We start from the raw sequence: 18,304 nt of genomic DNA on the forward strand, positions 1-18,304 counted from the left end.
AATTCATGGGACAAATATGTCTGATAAAAATCTGTGATAAAATTTATGGTATGTAACGATTTATGGTAAAAATAACACTTATTTCATAAGTGATAAATGTCTTCAATTTATTTCTTTAAAAAGATTCCAACATTTTATTTTGACCAATTAAAAAAGTATGTGAATTCATAGTATATTTGTACACACCTTATAACATAAAGGCTTAATTATCATTTTGGTCCCCTAATTTGTTGGGTTAGTTCATTTTGGTCCCCTTATTATTTTTAGGTTCACTTTGGTCCTCTAATTCTTTAAAAGGTTCAATTTGGTCCCTACCGTTAAGTCAACTTTAACACCGTCTCCGTACATGCCACGTGTCATTTTGTGGAATTTTCAAATTTTTTTTATTTTTCTTTTTAATTTTTTTTAAATTTTTTTTTAAATTTTTTTAAAAAAAATTAAACTGTCACGTGTCACCTTATGGTTGTGACACGTGTAACCTTATGGTTGTGACACGTGGCAGGTCACGATTGTGCCACGTGTCAAACTAACATTGGTTGTTTTCAATTTAGTCCCTCTTTTTACAATTTTGATTCAATTTAGTCCCCCAATTTTTTAAAATGATTTAATTTTGTCCTCTCCAATTTGAGACCAAATTAATAATTAAGCTTAATTACAATTTATACATTCATGTTTAAATAATTTTTTACCATTTGTACATCAAATCACTCCCTAAATACTCATGTTATTTCATTTGTTATAATTTTCACTTGTAATTTTTTACACTTGAAAGTTTCTATACATGTAAAAAAAAATAATAATTTGAATAGTTAGATGGAGTAATTTAATCTATAAATATAATAAAAATTATTTTAATATGTATATATAAGTTGTAATTAAGCTTAATTACTAATTTGGTATCAAATTAGAGAGGACAAAATTGAATCATCTTAAAAAATTGGGGGACTAAATTGAATCAAAATTGTAAATAGAGGGACTAAATTGAAAACAACAAATGTTAGCTTGACACGTGGCACAATCGTGACCTGCCACGTGGCAGTACATTTTTTAAATAAAAAATCTCAAAGTAACACGTGTCACAATCATAAGATGACACGTGTCACAACCATAAGGTGACACGTGGCAGTTTAAATTTTTTTTAAAAAAAATTAAAAAATTAAAAATAAAAATAAAAATAAAAAATTGAAAATTCCACAAAATGACACGTGGCATGTACGGAGACGGTGTTAAAGTTGACTTAACAGCAGGGACCAAATTGAACCTTTTAAAGAATTAGAAGACCAAATTGAACCCAAAAATAATAAGGGGACCAAAGTGAACCAACCCAATAAATTAAGGGACCAAAATAATAATTAAGCCTAACATAAATCTTGATTCTATGTACACTTATTATATTAAACTTGTTTTTTCGTTTTATTTATTTCTTATCATATCATATATTGTATAAATGAATCATTTTTCAATAGTTATGTGCTATTATCAGTGATTTTACTTGGTAAAACAACAGAGGCTTTGATAGATGGAAGAAGATACACAACTTTATTTAAAGCCACTTATTAAAGAACAGAGCAAAACTTCAAGCAACACTTCATTACATTCATACACTAAGAAACCACAGAGAACTCCACCTCCATTCTACGATGGTACACAAGGAAACTACGATGGCACTTTATTTTCAAGGCTTCTGCAAACAATTCACTAAATTACGATACATGATTCTAATCCCAGTAGTCGTTGTCAGGGAGGACCCAGTTCGAAAGATTATTGTACGGTCTTCCATCATCAAAAAATGGATCATACGGCGAATCTTCGTCGAACTCATTTTTCATCGATCTCCAATACAAACTAGGCTTCCAATCTGCCTCTTTCAGCACCTTCAACACCTCTTTGAACACCACCTTGTTTCCCACCGGTGACAAATGAATTCCATCGCTGAAAAACAAAACAAAACATCATCGTCGTCATCAACACAATAAAAATCCATACTTCAATGTTTTCAATACGAGGCTACACTTACATAAAACAAGCATCTTGCCATTTTTCCACTTTCTGAAGAGCAGTCCATAGATCAACGGCCTTAATGTTCATGTCCTGACACAGTTCCAAACACGCCTCTGAATACACTCGACAGGTCTCATTGGTCCTCGATGGCTTCCCATTGCTGTTTCACTCCAACAATTAGTCAAATTCTAACCTAACTAATGTCACCATTACTACTTGTAACAATGAAGTAAAATTTGAATCACCACCTTCTTGCAAATTGTATGTTAAGCGCTTCATCATTGATGGGAGGAGCACTGAGTACAATAATGCGAGTGGTGTCCGAGAGGCTCTGCCGATCGTTCATAAACGGGTCAAGCTTCTGCAGTGACGACGAGAATAAGAAGAAAAGGGTAGAGAGAAAATAAAAACCTGGAGATGGTTAATGATCTTCTTCATGTTCTCGAGATACTCTTCGAGAGGCACAGAAGTACCGAATCCTGTTGGGTCAGGGAACGAAGAATCATTGCCACCAAAGTAGACAATAACCAGTGAGGGTTGTACACGAGCATCCTGAATTCAACAAGTTGACAGAGGAATCAATCGCATGATGTTTTTAAAGATCGCAATATCATCTTCCAATGAACAAAACGGAGATTTTGTAACGATGAATATACCTTGGGAAAAACTTTGTCCAGAACCTGCAGAGCTCGCCTTGTATTCCAACCAGCATATCCTCGGTTGATTATATCAGCCTGTGCCAAAAGGGGTTTTAAGGTTCACGTAAAACTGATTTTCATTAAATAGAAAGGTGACATACATAATATAACCATACAAGTAAGAAACTTTCTAAAAAGGGTTGAATTCAACTCAAAATCCCTTGAGCAAAATGCATCGTTGTTGTTGTGATCTGAACCTTGTAAAAAGAATGAGAAGAAGAAAAAAGGTACCTTGCGAGCGTACAAGTGAGCGAGATTAGCAGCCCAACCATCACCGAAGAAACCAAATTGAACAATGGAAGAACCAAACAGAACAAACTGAGGCCTCGAGGTTCCTGACATGGCTCTCTGTTTGGTTCTCTGTTTTTTTCCTTGAACGCTGAATATGCAGTGAGATACGTTGGACTAAAATATATGTATTGACTTCATCACCTACCTACTACCTACCTCTCAATCCTCCAGTCTTTTTTATTTAATCTTTCCCCCTTTTTTTAGGAGAAAATTCAGATCAATTATTGGTTCCTTCACTGTCTCCACTTATTTTTTTAATCTCAATTCATTTCCATACTATGTGTACATAAGTTTTCATTCATTCATGAATTAATTATATATCATGCAGTAAAATTTCACCCAATAAATCCTTTCAGATTGACGTATACAAATTGAATTTGAAATGTTAAATGTCTATTTTCTCTCTGTCTTTGTTTTATTTTGTCCACGCTGGTACCAATATCACGTCAAAAATTGAAAAAATAAGAATGCATAAACAACTACTTCTTCATCAAAGGCCCTTTTTAGTGTTACTCTCACTTTAGATGTTCTTTCTGTATAGCCTTAAAGTAAATAGTTATGTAAAGAGACCTTTTGTGTGCATGTGGAGTGGGGTTTCCATAAGAGACAAAAAAAGGTTGACAAGGTAACTTGTTTAAGTTAGATAAATAAATCCTTGTATTGTTTCTAAGATTCAGGGTTTTTTTTTTTTTTTTTTTGTTTTCTTTTTTATGGCCATGAATTGGATTTGGTTAGGACGTGCTTTTCAATTATTGAATCAAGAGACTTTTTGGTAGAATCAATATTACATGTCATACAAAGGAATGCATTATTGTAAATCGCACATCTTTTCAGAAAAATTCACAATCTCAGTATTACAAAATCAAATATAGTTTTGTCTCTTTAGTCTATTCAATTCACACTCTAAAGCAGAACTCTTTAGTCTTTTGTTTTGAAAAATTGTGTGCTTTTAATATTTTGATTGTGTGCACATTTTATCTATTGTATTTTAGTTTAAAACTAAATTATAAATTTGTCGTTTTTTTGTTTTTTTTTATGTCACTGTTTTATTCATTATTAATCCAGTACAAGTTTTCAAAGCAATGCTTTAAAAATGTGACGTCTTTTCCTTTCAAGTCCATACACGTTTTTTACGAGGGTAGCAGGTACCTAACCTTCATACAATAATAGTAGTACACATGTTAGGTTTGATAATAACTACTAGTATATTCTCGACCCATTTACAACTATTTGATAACTACTCATATTATATACAAATAAATATTTTGTGTACTCAAATATTTTATATTTATATAACAAAACTATAGAGTTGTATATTTTCTAAGAATTATCGAACTAACATATTTTTTTAAATCATTCTTATACCTAATCCGATTCGATCTAAAAATTAGATCCAATCCCACTAATCCTGTTTAGTGTAAGAGAATCTTTCACTGGTTAGGGTTTAAGAAATTAAATTTGCTGAATTATACTTTGTAAGGTTTAATCGATTTTAGTAATGCCTTTTTAAAATATTTAATAAATAATATTTTATATAATATACTATTATATTTAAGATTGTTTGGCATTTTTGGACTCCATTCTTTTTTTTTTCTTAAAATATTTTTCAGTAGGTTAAGAGATGAGAATTTATTAAATTATGCATCTTTTGTCTTCAAATTTTTACATGATATAGGATTTTTGGATGTAGAGGAACAAGCCTAACTCTGGAGGCTAAAAAGTCTTCAGCCCTTATATGAGATGTTAATATTCTGATATGAATTCTCAGTAAAATTAAAGTTAATTACTAGTTCTAAACTATTGTTCACTTTAGACTTGTTGAGTTTTCATTAAGTAACAACTTTTAATGAGTTGTAGGTGATGATTGGGTGGAACAGGTAGGCATTTAATTATTTTAAGATTAAAGTAAATATTCATTTGTCTTCAAAATAAATGTTGCTTCTCATCTTCATATTTATATTTAATAGACATAATTATTATTTTTTCATTCACATCTTACTTATACCTATACTCTATCCATTCTATTTTTTTAAAATTAATTAAATAATATTTTTACAAAAAATAATTACAATATAAAAAATAAATATTTTTAATATTAAATATCAAGGTAAAATTATAATTGTGTAAATATCAAATAAGAATATCAAATAAAATTGAATAAAAGTTAAATAATCATAAAAAAATAAAAAGATAAAATATATGTCTTATAAATAAGTTATGAAACTAAGTATTAAAAAAGTTAATATAAGTTTTTTAATTATACTAAATTAAAGATATTTTATTAGTTTTAAAATATGATGGATATTGAGATGAGTTTGGAAATGAGAACATAAAATACATGTATGTTTCCATCTTTGTATCCAGTTTAAAAAATTAAATATTACTCATATTTATATTCGTGTTCACTCAATATCAATATCTTTTATTAAAATCAAAATGGATTGAATAATATTTATAAAAAAATTATATATATATATATATATATATATATATATTATTTTTTATACTATAATAAAATTGTTACTAGATGTCTAAGATAGAAGTAAATATTTTTTTACTTGGTTAAAATCAACACTACAAGAAAATTGGCTATTATCTAGAAAAATTTATCTACGAAATACTTTTCGTAGATAATTTTATTTTATCTACAAAGAGTAGTCGTAGATAATGTAATAGTTCATAGATTACGTACGAAAATTTCGTAAGTAACCATGACTCATTTTGATGGAAAATTTTTCTACAAAGTGTTACCTATGAAATTTGGCGTAGATAACAAATATCATAAAATATATATATATAAATTATTTTAAAAAATTTTATCTACGAAATTTTTTCATATGTAAAAGTTATATTAATAGATGATCTAATAACGATCTAATAGGAGGTGAAACTATATGACTAACAACAAACACAAAACTCAGATAGGATAGACTTTAACCAATAACTATAATATCATATTAAGAAATAAATTTAAAGCTTAATTCAATCACATACAACTGATTTGTGAGGTGAAATTTATACATATTTATATACTATAAAATTGTTTTATCTTTATTCGATAATAATGTACTAATGTACATAATAGACTCTTTTAACATATAAAAGAAATAAATATATTTTAAGGGCTTAAAATATAATTTCTCTCCAAGACATAAAAAGCATAACAACATTTATACTTACTTATATATAAAAATATATACTAATATATTTAAATATACTATTTATAGAAATAAATATAAGAGTAGGATATTGTTACGTGTCATATTTGTTTTACTTAAAGGATAATCAAATTAAATAACATTTATTAAGATGAAAAGTGGTGTTTCTTCCTCTCTTAAATTTATACTCCAAATATACCCATTTGAAAATAGGCAAACAAGTGGGCCTCCTGCAAATTGAAATGTGCAGTTCAAGAAATGTTGGACTTTATTGCGAGTAGTTGCGGCAGCAGTAACGCATGTTACCAGCCGGTGTAACAGATCTGATTTCAATTCACCCTTTTAAGATTATATAATCTATTTTATATGCTTCATCAACCAAATCAAGTCACATGAACCACACATGGTCTCATCGTGTCATCTAATAAAAAATTTTATTTTTATTCAACTCCAAATCTCTATGACTCCCACCGTTCAGCCATGTGGATATTAAAATATTAAGATATTAAATTAAATCTATTTTTTAAATTTCAGTATAAAATTAGAATTTATTTTTATTTCAAAATTTTGATATCAAATTTTAGAAATAATAAATATAACTTTCTTAATTTGATTTAATTAACTTTTCTTAAATTTTAAATCACATTTTAATATATTATTTTACATATTTTAACTTAAATGTTAATATAGAATATCATTTAAAATAAAAAAATTAACTTTATTAAGTTAAAATAATTATATTTATTTATTTTAAAAATTTTAAAAATTAAAATATTAAAAATTTAAAATATTAAAAATTTTAATTTTATGTTTAAATTTTAAAATTATAATCATATTTAACTCTGATATAATCATTTAAAATCGATGACCAAACTAAGTGCAAACTCCTAATTAACACTTAATTATACAATCAAAATTTCATTACCTCGTTCACTAAAACATTAAAGACCGACAACACTATTGTTACTCTCCTGAGTACATGATGTTTGTCTATATTTTGTAACTTATATTTTCCCATTCTAATTTTGTAGGTAGTCAATGTATGATATAATTTTATAAAATAACTGCTAACACCATGTGGATTTTAACGTTTATTACGGAAATTATTATTTGGGATTGTAACTTTATCAAGGGCCGTATATACAAACCATAATGTTTATCATCCAACATTTTGTTATAATAAGCAATATCGTTAAAACCGAATGAATCTTAGAAAAACATTTCATTAATCATCGACAAAATCTAACTAGTCAAAGAAGGTGTGTGTGAGTTGGCAAATAAGGTGTCTGAGTTGGCAAACAAGATCCATGAGTTGTAATAAATTTGATAACATGTGTTCTTTTTTAAATACAAACAATTTTCATAGATTTTGACCCAGCGTGATCAACATGCTCATATAATATTCGTCGTATTCTACACTCTTTTTTTTAATGAATTTACGTTGTTATGAAAAACATTATTTTATACAATGATATTTAAAAATTTGATTTCTAAAATTATATGTTATTGTGTATATTAGTAGTTTATTATGATTAGTATTTAAATTTAATTTAAAATAGCTAAATTATATTCAAAATATTTTTATTTATTTTTTAATGTAAATGAAGTGAGCAATAATAGCCTGACAAATTGATTTAATGCTGTGTGACGTGTCTTGAACCAATAGTGTGAGAAATTGATGAGACGGGGCTATCACGTGGACAACAGAGGCAGCTATAGTACAATAGTGGCAATAGGACTTTACGTTTGAGATTTCTTCTCTTTCCTCTAGATTAATGGCATATCATATGATTCAAAATGCCGATGGTGGAATTACATCATAGACAGATTTAAAAAAATTTATTAATAGCAAATCCTACTTTAAAAAGAAAGAAATCGTATTTCAAACTATAATTTTGATTTATAAATATATATCTTTTTTTCTTTTGCGTTAAAAACATATTTTCGTAATTAATGACGGATGTCAGAGCAAAGATAGGGGTCAATATTTTTCTTCTTCTATATATATATATATATTCTAATTTTAGTGTATATATTTATCTTGAATTTTAATATATTTTTGTCACAAAATTTAAAAAATAAATAGATATAGTCATTTTAATTTAATTACGTTAAATACTTTTAAAATATCGATTGTATTTCATGTTATCATTTGAAATGTTTACATTGTTTAACATATTTCAACTTGAGTATACGTTAGAAAATGTGTTTGACACATCAAAACTTTCATATATTTTTATCCCTAAATCTAAAAAAAATATGAATTGATATAATCATTTTAACCTAATTACGTTAAATTTTGTTAAAGTGTCTGTAGACCCTTTTTTTTGTCTTAAAAATGGTTTGGGTCGGACCAAGTGCTAAGGACCAAGTCAGCCCATTTGGTATCCCTTGAACCCCTTTTAACTGCCCTTTCAATTCCATTTTGTCACTCACGTAGCTAAACCATATGTTCTCTTTATCTCCTTTCAGAAGTTGGGCTAGGGCACTAATAAGTTCTCCTCTGTGCAAACAAAAATGTTCCTTCCCCAAGTAAGTTGAACACTCAACCTTAGGGTTTTTCTTCCTTTTTCAGCTTGAGTGCATTAGTTCTATGTAGGGTTTATCCTTATAACCCTATCTTCATTCTTGTATGCACCTTTCAGCTCATTAATATGTATTCCTGGAACTGTGGTGCTCATTGTTGAGTGTCTGTCTTCGTTTGCTAGCATCTATCCAGGTAAGGGGAGCTAGAAATCTTAGTTTAAAAATGATTTTCTTAGGTTTTTCTCAAGTTGGGTGTTAAATTGTACTGGATTGGCGTTTATGTGATGTGGAGTCGATTGCATGTTGGTTTGACACTTTTCTATGGCTTGATTTATGATTGCATGTATGTTTTTACATTGATTTCTAGGTTGCATGCGTTGAGCAGGAAGAACTCTATTGTTTTTGCCCAAGCGAGCTTGTCTCGCCCAGGCGAGAATAACAGAAGCTCGCCCTGGTTTTTGCTCGAGCTCTCGCTCAGGCGATGAGCTTTCGTTTTGAGCGATGAATCATCTCGCTCAAGCGAGAACTCATAGAAACTTGTTGTGATTTCATGGTGGTGTTGTAGTGTATATAATTAGATAAGGATTCAAGTAAGGTTGCATCTTGAAACTCTAAAGAATCAGTTAGTCTCACGTAGAGCAGACTGATTCAAGTGATAAGAGTAGCGGAAGACCCTAGTCTTTGGCCGAATAGATGATTGAAGGCTAACCTTGTGCATGGTAAGGTGAAACTCATTAGCAATGGCTCTATAGAGCAGTAGAGGCCACCACAAGTGCATACATCCAGTGAATCTGATCTTATTATATGTATCCAGATAATTGAGTCATAGAGTCCTGTTTGCTTGCTTCATATGATTGTATGCCTACTGTTTTGCATGTTTATGGTCTGTTTTTAATTATATGCTTACTATAACATGTTCAAAATTTTCTTTTACTCTAGTTTACCCTTTTTGCTTGTGTTTGTCTTCTTATGTGGTTTTTCCTTTTTTCAATAATCATTAAATTCTTGGTGTGAGCAAATATGGAAACCCCTAGTGATCGCAGTGATGATGGGAATGTTGCAGTCTAATTAAGCTTTGGTCGGATATTGCTCCTTGGAGCGCCTTTTGAGGGCATTGTTGCCTTATTGTGTTAATTGCTTTGTGAGCAAATTTTAAGTTTAAATTACTTTGTTTCGAACCTTGTTTATGGCATGTGTGTTGTGCGTGAACGTCCTTCTCGTATATTTCATGGATAACTGTAATGGTTGACACATATATACTCCTTGTCGTATGATCTTTTATATATTATAAATTGTGTGCGATGTTTTATTTATTAGATTTATCTATTAAATGGGATGTCACACTGTTAAATGTGTTTTATGTTATCATTTGAATTGTTTACATTATCTAACACGTTTCGACTTTAATATATACAAGGGAAGCGTTTGATACATAAAAAAATTCAACACAATTGAATTAAAAGAATTATATCCATTTATTTGTAAAGTTTGTGAAAAATATTTTAAATTTTCAGACCATGACAAATTTCAATTCAGGCGTCAAAATTCAGAAACAAAAAAATATACTTAATCTTTTGTTTTGACATTCTAAATTTTATCTCAAGATATGTCACTGTTCATAATTTTTTATTTTTATAGAAATTGTATGTTTCTTCTTTATTTTTTAAATCGTGTTTACTAGTCCATTTTTAAGGATTTTTTTTATATTATTTTTCAAGACTGGTGTTTAGAAACACAGTTTTATTATTATTTTTAAATATTGTAAATTCGTGCTTGGTGCACGCTTTTAGTGGCTCAATTTTTTCCAATTTTTTTTTTAATTTTGGGTTCTTAAAACATTTTATTATTTATTTGTGAATTTGTCCCGCGTTTGATGTGTTTTTTTATAAATATTTTTTAAAACATTACTTGAATATATTGTTGTAATTTTTATTTTTATAATTTTAGATAATTTAATGATAAATGAAATTAATTATGCTAATTGAAAGACAATTCTAAAAAATTAAAAACAATAGAAGTAAAATATATGTTTCTGCTGTAATAAAATAAATTTAATAAATTAATGAAATAAATATTATAAAAATGCATATCTTATTATTTTATAGCTAATTATTTATTATAATTTTTGTTTTGATAATAAGAATATTTTGAATTGATTTATTTGACTTTTCTAATTATTTATGATGTATTTTAAAGTTGAAAATAAAGTTTAGATCTATATAAATAGACTAATAATCTTTGTTTCAGACCACATAAAATTGAACTTAGTAAATAATATGTAAGTTGTACATTGGGTCAATAAATGTTAATAGTTGTAAGAAGTAATAGAAACAAATAATAATGACGTAATGACATGAGACAAGGTATAATTGAAGAGTTTGAAAATCCTCACAATTATACCACTAATAATTTAATTTAATTGTGTATAATATAAGTCATCAACCAAGTTGGAGCTATCTTGTGATAATTAAACTCAAAATTTTGTCGATTATACAATTGGACATGACATATGATTTATATTTGTTCATTTTTTCTAAGTAAGGTATTGATATCTTGCTCGCAACATGTATTCTATCTTGATCCTTCTTTTCACAAACCAAGATTTTGTTATTTCAAATGTTTCTTTAACAAGAACATAAGAAGGCAAAAAATGTGTTATCTTTTAAGCAAAGTTCATATATTTACCTGATTTGTTGTCATATGTTTGTATCTCATTCCTCCATGAAATGCTTGATTCCACTTCTCTAATGATACTTGATTTATTCCATAAAATAGTTTGTCATAATTTTTATCTCTAACTAATAACTAAAGTTGAAAAGCTAGTTGTTTCATTTCATAACCTGTAACAATATATTTAATGAAATTATGTAACTGTTTTGTCATGGACTGCTAATATGTGCCGTAAGTAAATAGATTTAAATACCAAATGTTATTCAATTGTCTCTTGAAATCTAAATTTTATTTTTATTTTTAATTTTTCATTAAATCTAAATGTCATATGATGTATGCAATAATTGAGTGTAAGTTTATGTTTCGAATCCAATTTCCTTGTATTGTAATGTTGACGAGATAATTGTTTCTTTATCCATTATCATGCACAAGTTTGGTTAAGGTGTGACATATTAACACAATAACTAGAGAACAAATCAAAGTTTCATTTGTTAAATATTGATATCATACACAATTAATTTAAATGACTAGTGGTGTTATTGTAAAGAGAAACTCTTCAACTACCTTATTCTCACATTAGTGTTGTATGTTTCTCTTAGCTACAACTACTAACACTTTATTGACCAATGTACAACTACAAACACTTGCTTGGCATGGGCCTTGGCCACCTTCTTTAAAAAGAATATAAATTATATATTTATATATTTTATATTATATATTAAAACGAAAGTATTATATGTGTATGATATAAAGGAATGACATATATAACCTAAATAAGAGATATCATATATTTATTTATCGTGACTGTTTTTATTAAATTTTATTTTCTTTTGAGTCCCCCACCCATTTCTTGAATTTCTGGATCCATCCTTAGTTTCACCAAATATACAAAATGAGTATTATTGGTTTACTTGTACATACCCAAACTTTAGTCTCAACCTTTAAATGTGTAGTAAACAATTAAATAAATTGAGTACTAGTCATACTATAGCAAAATGAATAAATCAATTTAAGAAGGAAAAAAATGTATTGTAAAATGGGAGAAATTATCCATATAACCAGTGAAAAATATATTTTATAATATATATTTTCGTAATTTATAAATTTACTTTCCTATATTATAAGAAAGACATATATTTATTGGTATTATTTTAAAATTCCCAAATTACATTCAACTAACATAATTAACGTCTTTAATTAACTGAATCATCTAAAACTATGAAAAAAATTACAACAATATATCCAAGTAATTTAAAAAATATATATAAAAAATCCAAGCTGAACATAATAAAATATCATAAAAACTAATAAATACATAATACCCTTAAAACATGCTATTAACAAAATTTTAAAAAATGAAAAAAATGAAAAAAATGTGTTACAAAACACAATATAAAAAATAAATTAAAACACATTACAAAAAACGTGAAAAAGAAGGATTTTAGTTCTAACGGAAAAATTATTTACAAATTTAAACTATGTTTTGAATACTGACTTTCTTTATATTGAAATTATGCTCTATTCACACCAATAAGTTTAAAAAGGAATTTTTGTAAATCTAAAGTAAAATTATACTATATTTTTCTCATATTATTCCAAAGAGGCACCTTTATGATTCTTCAACCTATCTTCAAACCTCTTCCACCATGTTACTCCATGTGGGGTAAAATATTATCCATTTTCATGTAAAGTAACTACAACGAAAATGAGATTGCAATTCTAGACAATGATGAATCTTCTTTTAAAATTGATAACTTTTACGTTGTAAGTATTGTAAAGTTTCTTTTAATCTCACGAAACAACTTAATCATTCATACCATCATATCAACATCCACTAGATTAAAAAACAGTCAAAAACTCATCATTCTTGTTTTTGTAGATCCATGTGAATTATTGTTAGGAATCCAAGCGAGTCTAAGTCTCACATTGACTAGAAATGAAGAAGTAGAGCATTATACAAAGATAAAAATCCATAAATTCATTGTCTTAAGACTTTGGGTTGAGAGTGGTGTCAATACTTTATATAGTTGAACTCATGTTTTATCGGTGTTTGTTCTCTCCAGTGATACCCCTCTATAAACCTAACAATTATATATCTTCATTTACCTTGTACCTTCCCTCATATTTCATAATTATATTCTATTATTATTAATTATTATTATAAGTTTCAATTATCATAGTAATTCAAATTAGATAGAATATGTCTAAGATGTATATTTAACAATATGGTTCCAACATGCATCACAAAACGGATTAAGATCTTAAGTAATGAATTAACATCTTATGTATACAAAGAAAGAAAAAAGTAGAATGAGAAGAAGAAAAGTACCTTGGTGGCAAACACAACCTTCGACCTTCTCAGTATTCTGATATCTCATTATGATACAGGCACCTCATGTGGTTTGTTCTTCATTTTGAGCCACCATGTGTTTAAAGTGTGGATGAGATTTATTTAGCTCAGCAATATCCTGTTTTGGATTTCAAACATTATATTAGCCACCTGTTCATATTCTTTGTAACAATGATTTGGAAGGAGGGATAGTGAAATATAGTTTTTGTTTTCTGCTTTAATTCCACAAAAGGGCACAATGAATGATATATTTATATTTAAATCATTTTATTATTTATAATAATTGAAACTTAATTTATAAATATTAATTTTTTAAATTATATTATTAAAAAATATTTAAATCCTTAAAAAAAATCTAAATTAATTTTTTATTTTAATATTTAATTAAAAAAGTATTCTAGTGATCTAATATGTTTCATCCTGCTAACTTAGCAAACTAAGAGGAATAAATAAAAGTGGATTAACAGATTGAAAATTATAACCTGATCAGAGTTGTAACCTTCTTTGTCACTTGTATATGACAGAAGACAAGATAAGATCAAATTTGATTATCTTATCCTTATATTTAAAATAAAAAATTGTCCACATCTCCAATATTAATTTTGTTGTCTTACTTTCATTTTCTTCCCCATTGAGAATCGGTATACCTGTATCATCCTTTTATTATTTTAAATATTAATTAAATAATTTTTTATAGAAAATAAAAATTATAATAAAACATAATATTTTATTTTCTTCATTATCAAATATTAAAAAAGAAATTATAACTATATAAAATATCAAATAAGACTATCGAATAAATGTTGAATAATTATAAAAATAGTAAATGATTAAATGTATGTCCAATAAATAAGTTACAAAATTAATGACAAAAAAAAACGTTTTAGATTAATTAATAAATTAAGTGTGTTTTAGTCTCTCCTTATTTTTGGGTGAGTTGATATGGATGGATGAGGGGGAGAAGTTGTTTGTATGTGTGATTTGTAAGGAAATGAGAGAAATGTTTATATGAACTTCTGAACTTCTTACTTGTGTGAAGATTTCCAAATAAAGTTGGCCGCCAATGAATGAAAGATAAAATTGTCCTCTTGTGAGACAAAAGAAAAAGAATATATAAAGGAGAAGTTAAGATTCCAATAGATGTGTACATGGAAAGAAGCATGACACAAGTGAATTGAAATGTAAATAATAATAATAATAATAATAATAATAATAAATAAATAAATAAAAAAAAACATATGTAATAGTAATAATAATAGTAATATAAATAATAATAAAGTTTTATAATTATTTTTTATTCATTGATTTAATTTGTATTAAAATAAATTATTTTATTACCTTATCTTTACATTTTACATTTTTATAAAAAAGTATTTAAATTTAAATTATTACTTCTTTTTATTTATACAGATGATCAATATTTCTTTAGACTTAATTAATACCAATATCATTTTAATTTAATATAATTTGATCAATTTTAGTTTTTTTTTTTACTTTAAATAATAATTCATAATTCATTCTAACATAATTTAAAATAATTAAATTTATTTTAATTTATTTTTATGATCAAGGTTAAAATAGTAATATTTTATCATTATTTTTTTTAATCTATCAAACCAATCATATCACTCACTAACATTCATCTCAAATCCCTTAATATTTTCACAATATTTTCCTAATTAAAAACAACCTCACTATTTCATTTCAAATCAAACAAACCAAGCCAGGAATGACTTTCCCATCAATACGAAACATCTTCCTAATGTAGTACAAGGTGCTTAACCATTATGTCAACCAAGTTATACCGTAAGAATATATAATCATTTAATTTGTGTAAAATAATATTTTCTTAATCAATCCATTATTAACATATAGTAAATTTGTAAAATTTTAACTAATTACCGACCCACATTTACACAAGAAAGTGTGGAAAAACAATCGGCCGTCGAGCTTCACAATTAATTACGCAAGCTTCTTAAGAAATTAATAACACTTTTTTGTTGTCCATATTTCTTTTCAGAAAAAAATCAAATGTATAATAAAAATTAAATTAAAATAAATATTATATTTTTATAATCGATTTTCATTAAAAGAAGTAGATGATAATGATTCAAACAATACCTGTGCCATAAGTTAACAAAAGAATACTCATGTTATATAAGTCAAGAGTGATTCCAAAAAATGATACTTATGCCATAAGTTAAGATTGACCACAAAAATATTCATGTTGCAACCTAAAAATATAATATGGAATACTTGTATTCAAATTTAGTGGAACTTGATCAAGAATTAAGCCTAGCCTCTTGTTCACACAAACCAGAATAAAACTCCTTATTTTTCTCTCTTTGTCAAATTATTTTATCTTTGCATCTAATCAAGAATTATGATATTATTTATTGATAAAATTTTCATAATTATTTACAAATTTTACTAATGAAAATAAATTCGTAAGTAAATTCAATTGATGATCTTTACTAAACTAATTTAGAGTTTAAATTGTTGAACGAAATTTTTGTTAGTAATAAATCTGTTTGTAAGATTGGTTGGTTAGATTCATCGATAAATTAGAATTTGTATTATTGACAGATATTTTTTGTTGGTAATGTATCCAACGGTTCGTTTTGTCGGTGAATTTTGTCGATAAATTATAATCCTAATTTCTGACAAATTTGTCCATCGATAAATTGAGTGACATATTGTATGGGTAGTTTGATGAGACTTTTTATATTAAGGAAATATGAGTGAGAAAAAGAAGATAAGGAGATAGAGGAAGTGAAGGAAGAGAAGGCAAGAGTTGGTGGTGACAATGACGACGATGACTCACTGGCGACGTGGAAGTATGACGTGATGCAGAGGTGCGATAACAATAACGGTCAGAGTTAGAGGAGGTGGAGATGAAGGAGGAAGAGGAAGAGAAATAATAAGAAAAAAAGGAGGAGAAGAAGGAGAAATATGAACGACAAGAGTTGACACTAACTATACCATGTTTATAATAAAACTTTAACTCCAATGGATACCAACCAATTAAAAAGAACATGGATATAATTTATTAGATTTAGTTAGTATCAAAATAATTTTATACTTTGTATAATTTGATAATCTAAAGTACCTTGAAATGGACTCTTTTAGCATTTTCCATATTTACATGTGCGTGCCTCCGTCTCCCAGAGTTTTGTTTTGTTTTTTTTCAAGCATCATAACTCCATCCATTCTTCCCAGCTACAAATTTTGTTGTCATTCGAATTGCCACACAAGTAGTTTCTATTCAAAAACAATATACAAGTTATTATAGCTTAATAATAATAATAATAAAACAATTTCAAATTTAATAGATCTTAACATTAAATTGAATTTAGTAAAATACCTCCATATTATCATTAATTTCAAAAATAGTTTTAAGTTTAGGCTTGTACATGAATCAGCCTACCTTAGATATTCAGAGATGAATGCATGCAATTAGGGATGTCAACGAGGCGGGTAGGGTACGAGTAGTAGCTCCCTCGTACCCTATCCACTGGATAAATATTTGTCCCATACTCGTACCTATGTCCGTCGGGTATCCGTTATGTGGGTACCCGCCTACTTTTTGCATATCCGCGGATATCCACGGGTACCGCGGGTATTTACAAAAATATTTAAAAAAAATAAATATTTAACCATAATTAGTGTTTGGATCAACAAGTCCCCTTTCTCCGATTGATTATTGAAAAATACAAATAAAAAATTACTAACAAGTTATATTGTAGTTTATTTTTGAATGAAATATTAAATAAATTACTAACTTCATCAATGTCCATCTTTTGCAACATTGTATAAAGTTTCATGTTGTCAAATTTTAATCTAGAAGAGTCTGAAAACATAAGAAGTTCATTAAAAATTTCTAATAATCACTTAATTAAAATATCTAAGTACAACTGTTAATTTCATTTCCTTCCATGTTGGTCCATAACCAGTCTTGGAGACACATCAATTCCTCCACAGTATCTGGAAGTAATCTACTCCGTTGTGGGGTAAGAATTCAACCACCATTATTGAATGAAGACTCATAATGTTTTTTTACTAATATATATATATATATATATATATATATATATATATATATACATACATACATACATACATACATAATACATACATACATACATACATACATACATACATACATACATACATACATACATACATAAGGGTATTTTTCTGAATTAAAGTTTAGCGGGTACGGGTATCCACGGGTACGGATACTATGATACCCGTACCCGCCCCATTAATATGTGGGTATCAAAAATACCCGTACCCGCGGGTAGTGGGTATCTATTTTTAATATCCGTTTTCTACCCGTTGCGAGTTTAATCCGCAGACACCCGCGGGTACAGATTTTTTTTGACATCCCTACATGCAATTGAGTTAGAGCTTGTGTTGACCTTTGATGCTAAGTCATTCATTGAATTAATTAATGATAACAAATTTAACTTAATAATTAAATAAATACTAGTGCTTGTTGTGTATGTTATCATTTTCATGTGTCAATTTTAAGTACATATTGAATTTTTCTTGTTATGATTTATCTCTGATATCTATTTTGTAAAAAATTAAAACTTAATAGAAGTGGT

At 27.4% G+C, this 18,304-nt stretch overlaps 1 protein-coding gene across 1 annotated transcript; it reads right to left on the reverse strand.

Moving 5' to 3' along the window:
• Nucleotides 1-1,511: 1,511 nt before the first annotated feature.
• On the reverse strand, nt 1,512-13,812 carry LOC114185419 (GDSL esterase/lipase CPRD49-like). The gene is made up of 7 exons (XM_028073133.1): nt 13,674-13,812; nt 2,931-3,078; nt 2,658-2,735; nt 2,413-2,553; nt 2,250-2,332; nt 2,018-2,161; nt 1,512-1,932 (listed from the first exon to the last, which is right to left on the reverse strand). Exons 2-7 carry the CDS (start codon nt 3,039-3,041, stop codon nt 1,719-1,721), a joined length of 771 nt encoding a protein of 256 aa, XP_027928934.1. The 5' UTR covers nt 3,042-3,078; nt 13,674-13,812; the 3' UTR covers nt 1,512-1,718.
• Between the last annotated feature and the right edge of the window lie 4,492 nt (nt 13,813-18,304).

This window comes from Vigna unguiculata, chromosome 5 (assembly GCF_004118075.2).
Source record: "Vigna unguiculata cultivar IT97K-499-35 chromosome 5, ASM411807v1, whole genome shotgun sequence".
NCBI classification, from domain to species: domain Eukaryota; kingdom Viridiplantae; phylum Streptophyta; class Magnoliopsida; order Fabales; family Fabaceae; genus Vigna; species Vigna unguiculata.

Excerpts from the sequence above, each read along its gene's own strand:
- LOC114185419 (XM_028073133.1), bottom strand. The coding sequence starts at position 3,041 with ATGTCAGGAACCTCGAGGCCTCAGTTTGTTCTGTTTGGTTCTTCCATT. Across the intron at positions 2,736-2,930 it reads CTCACTTGTACGCTCGCAAG|GCTGATATAATCAACCGAGG; the intron begins GTACCTTTTTTC and ends CTTTTGGCACAG. Across the intron at positions 2,162-2,249 it reads AACATACAATTTGCAAGAAG|CAATGGGAAGCCATCGAGGA; the intron begins GTGGTGATTCAA and ends GGAGTGAAACAG.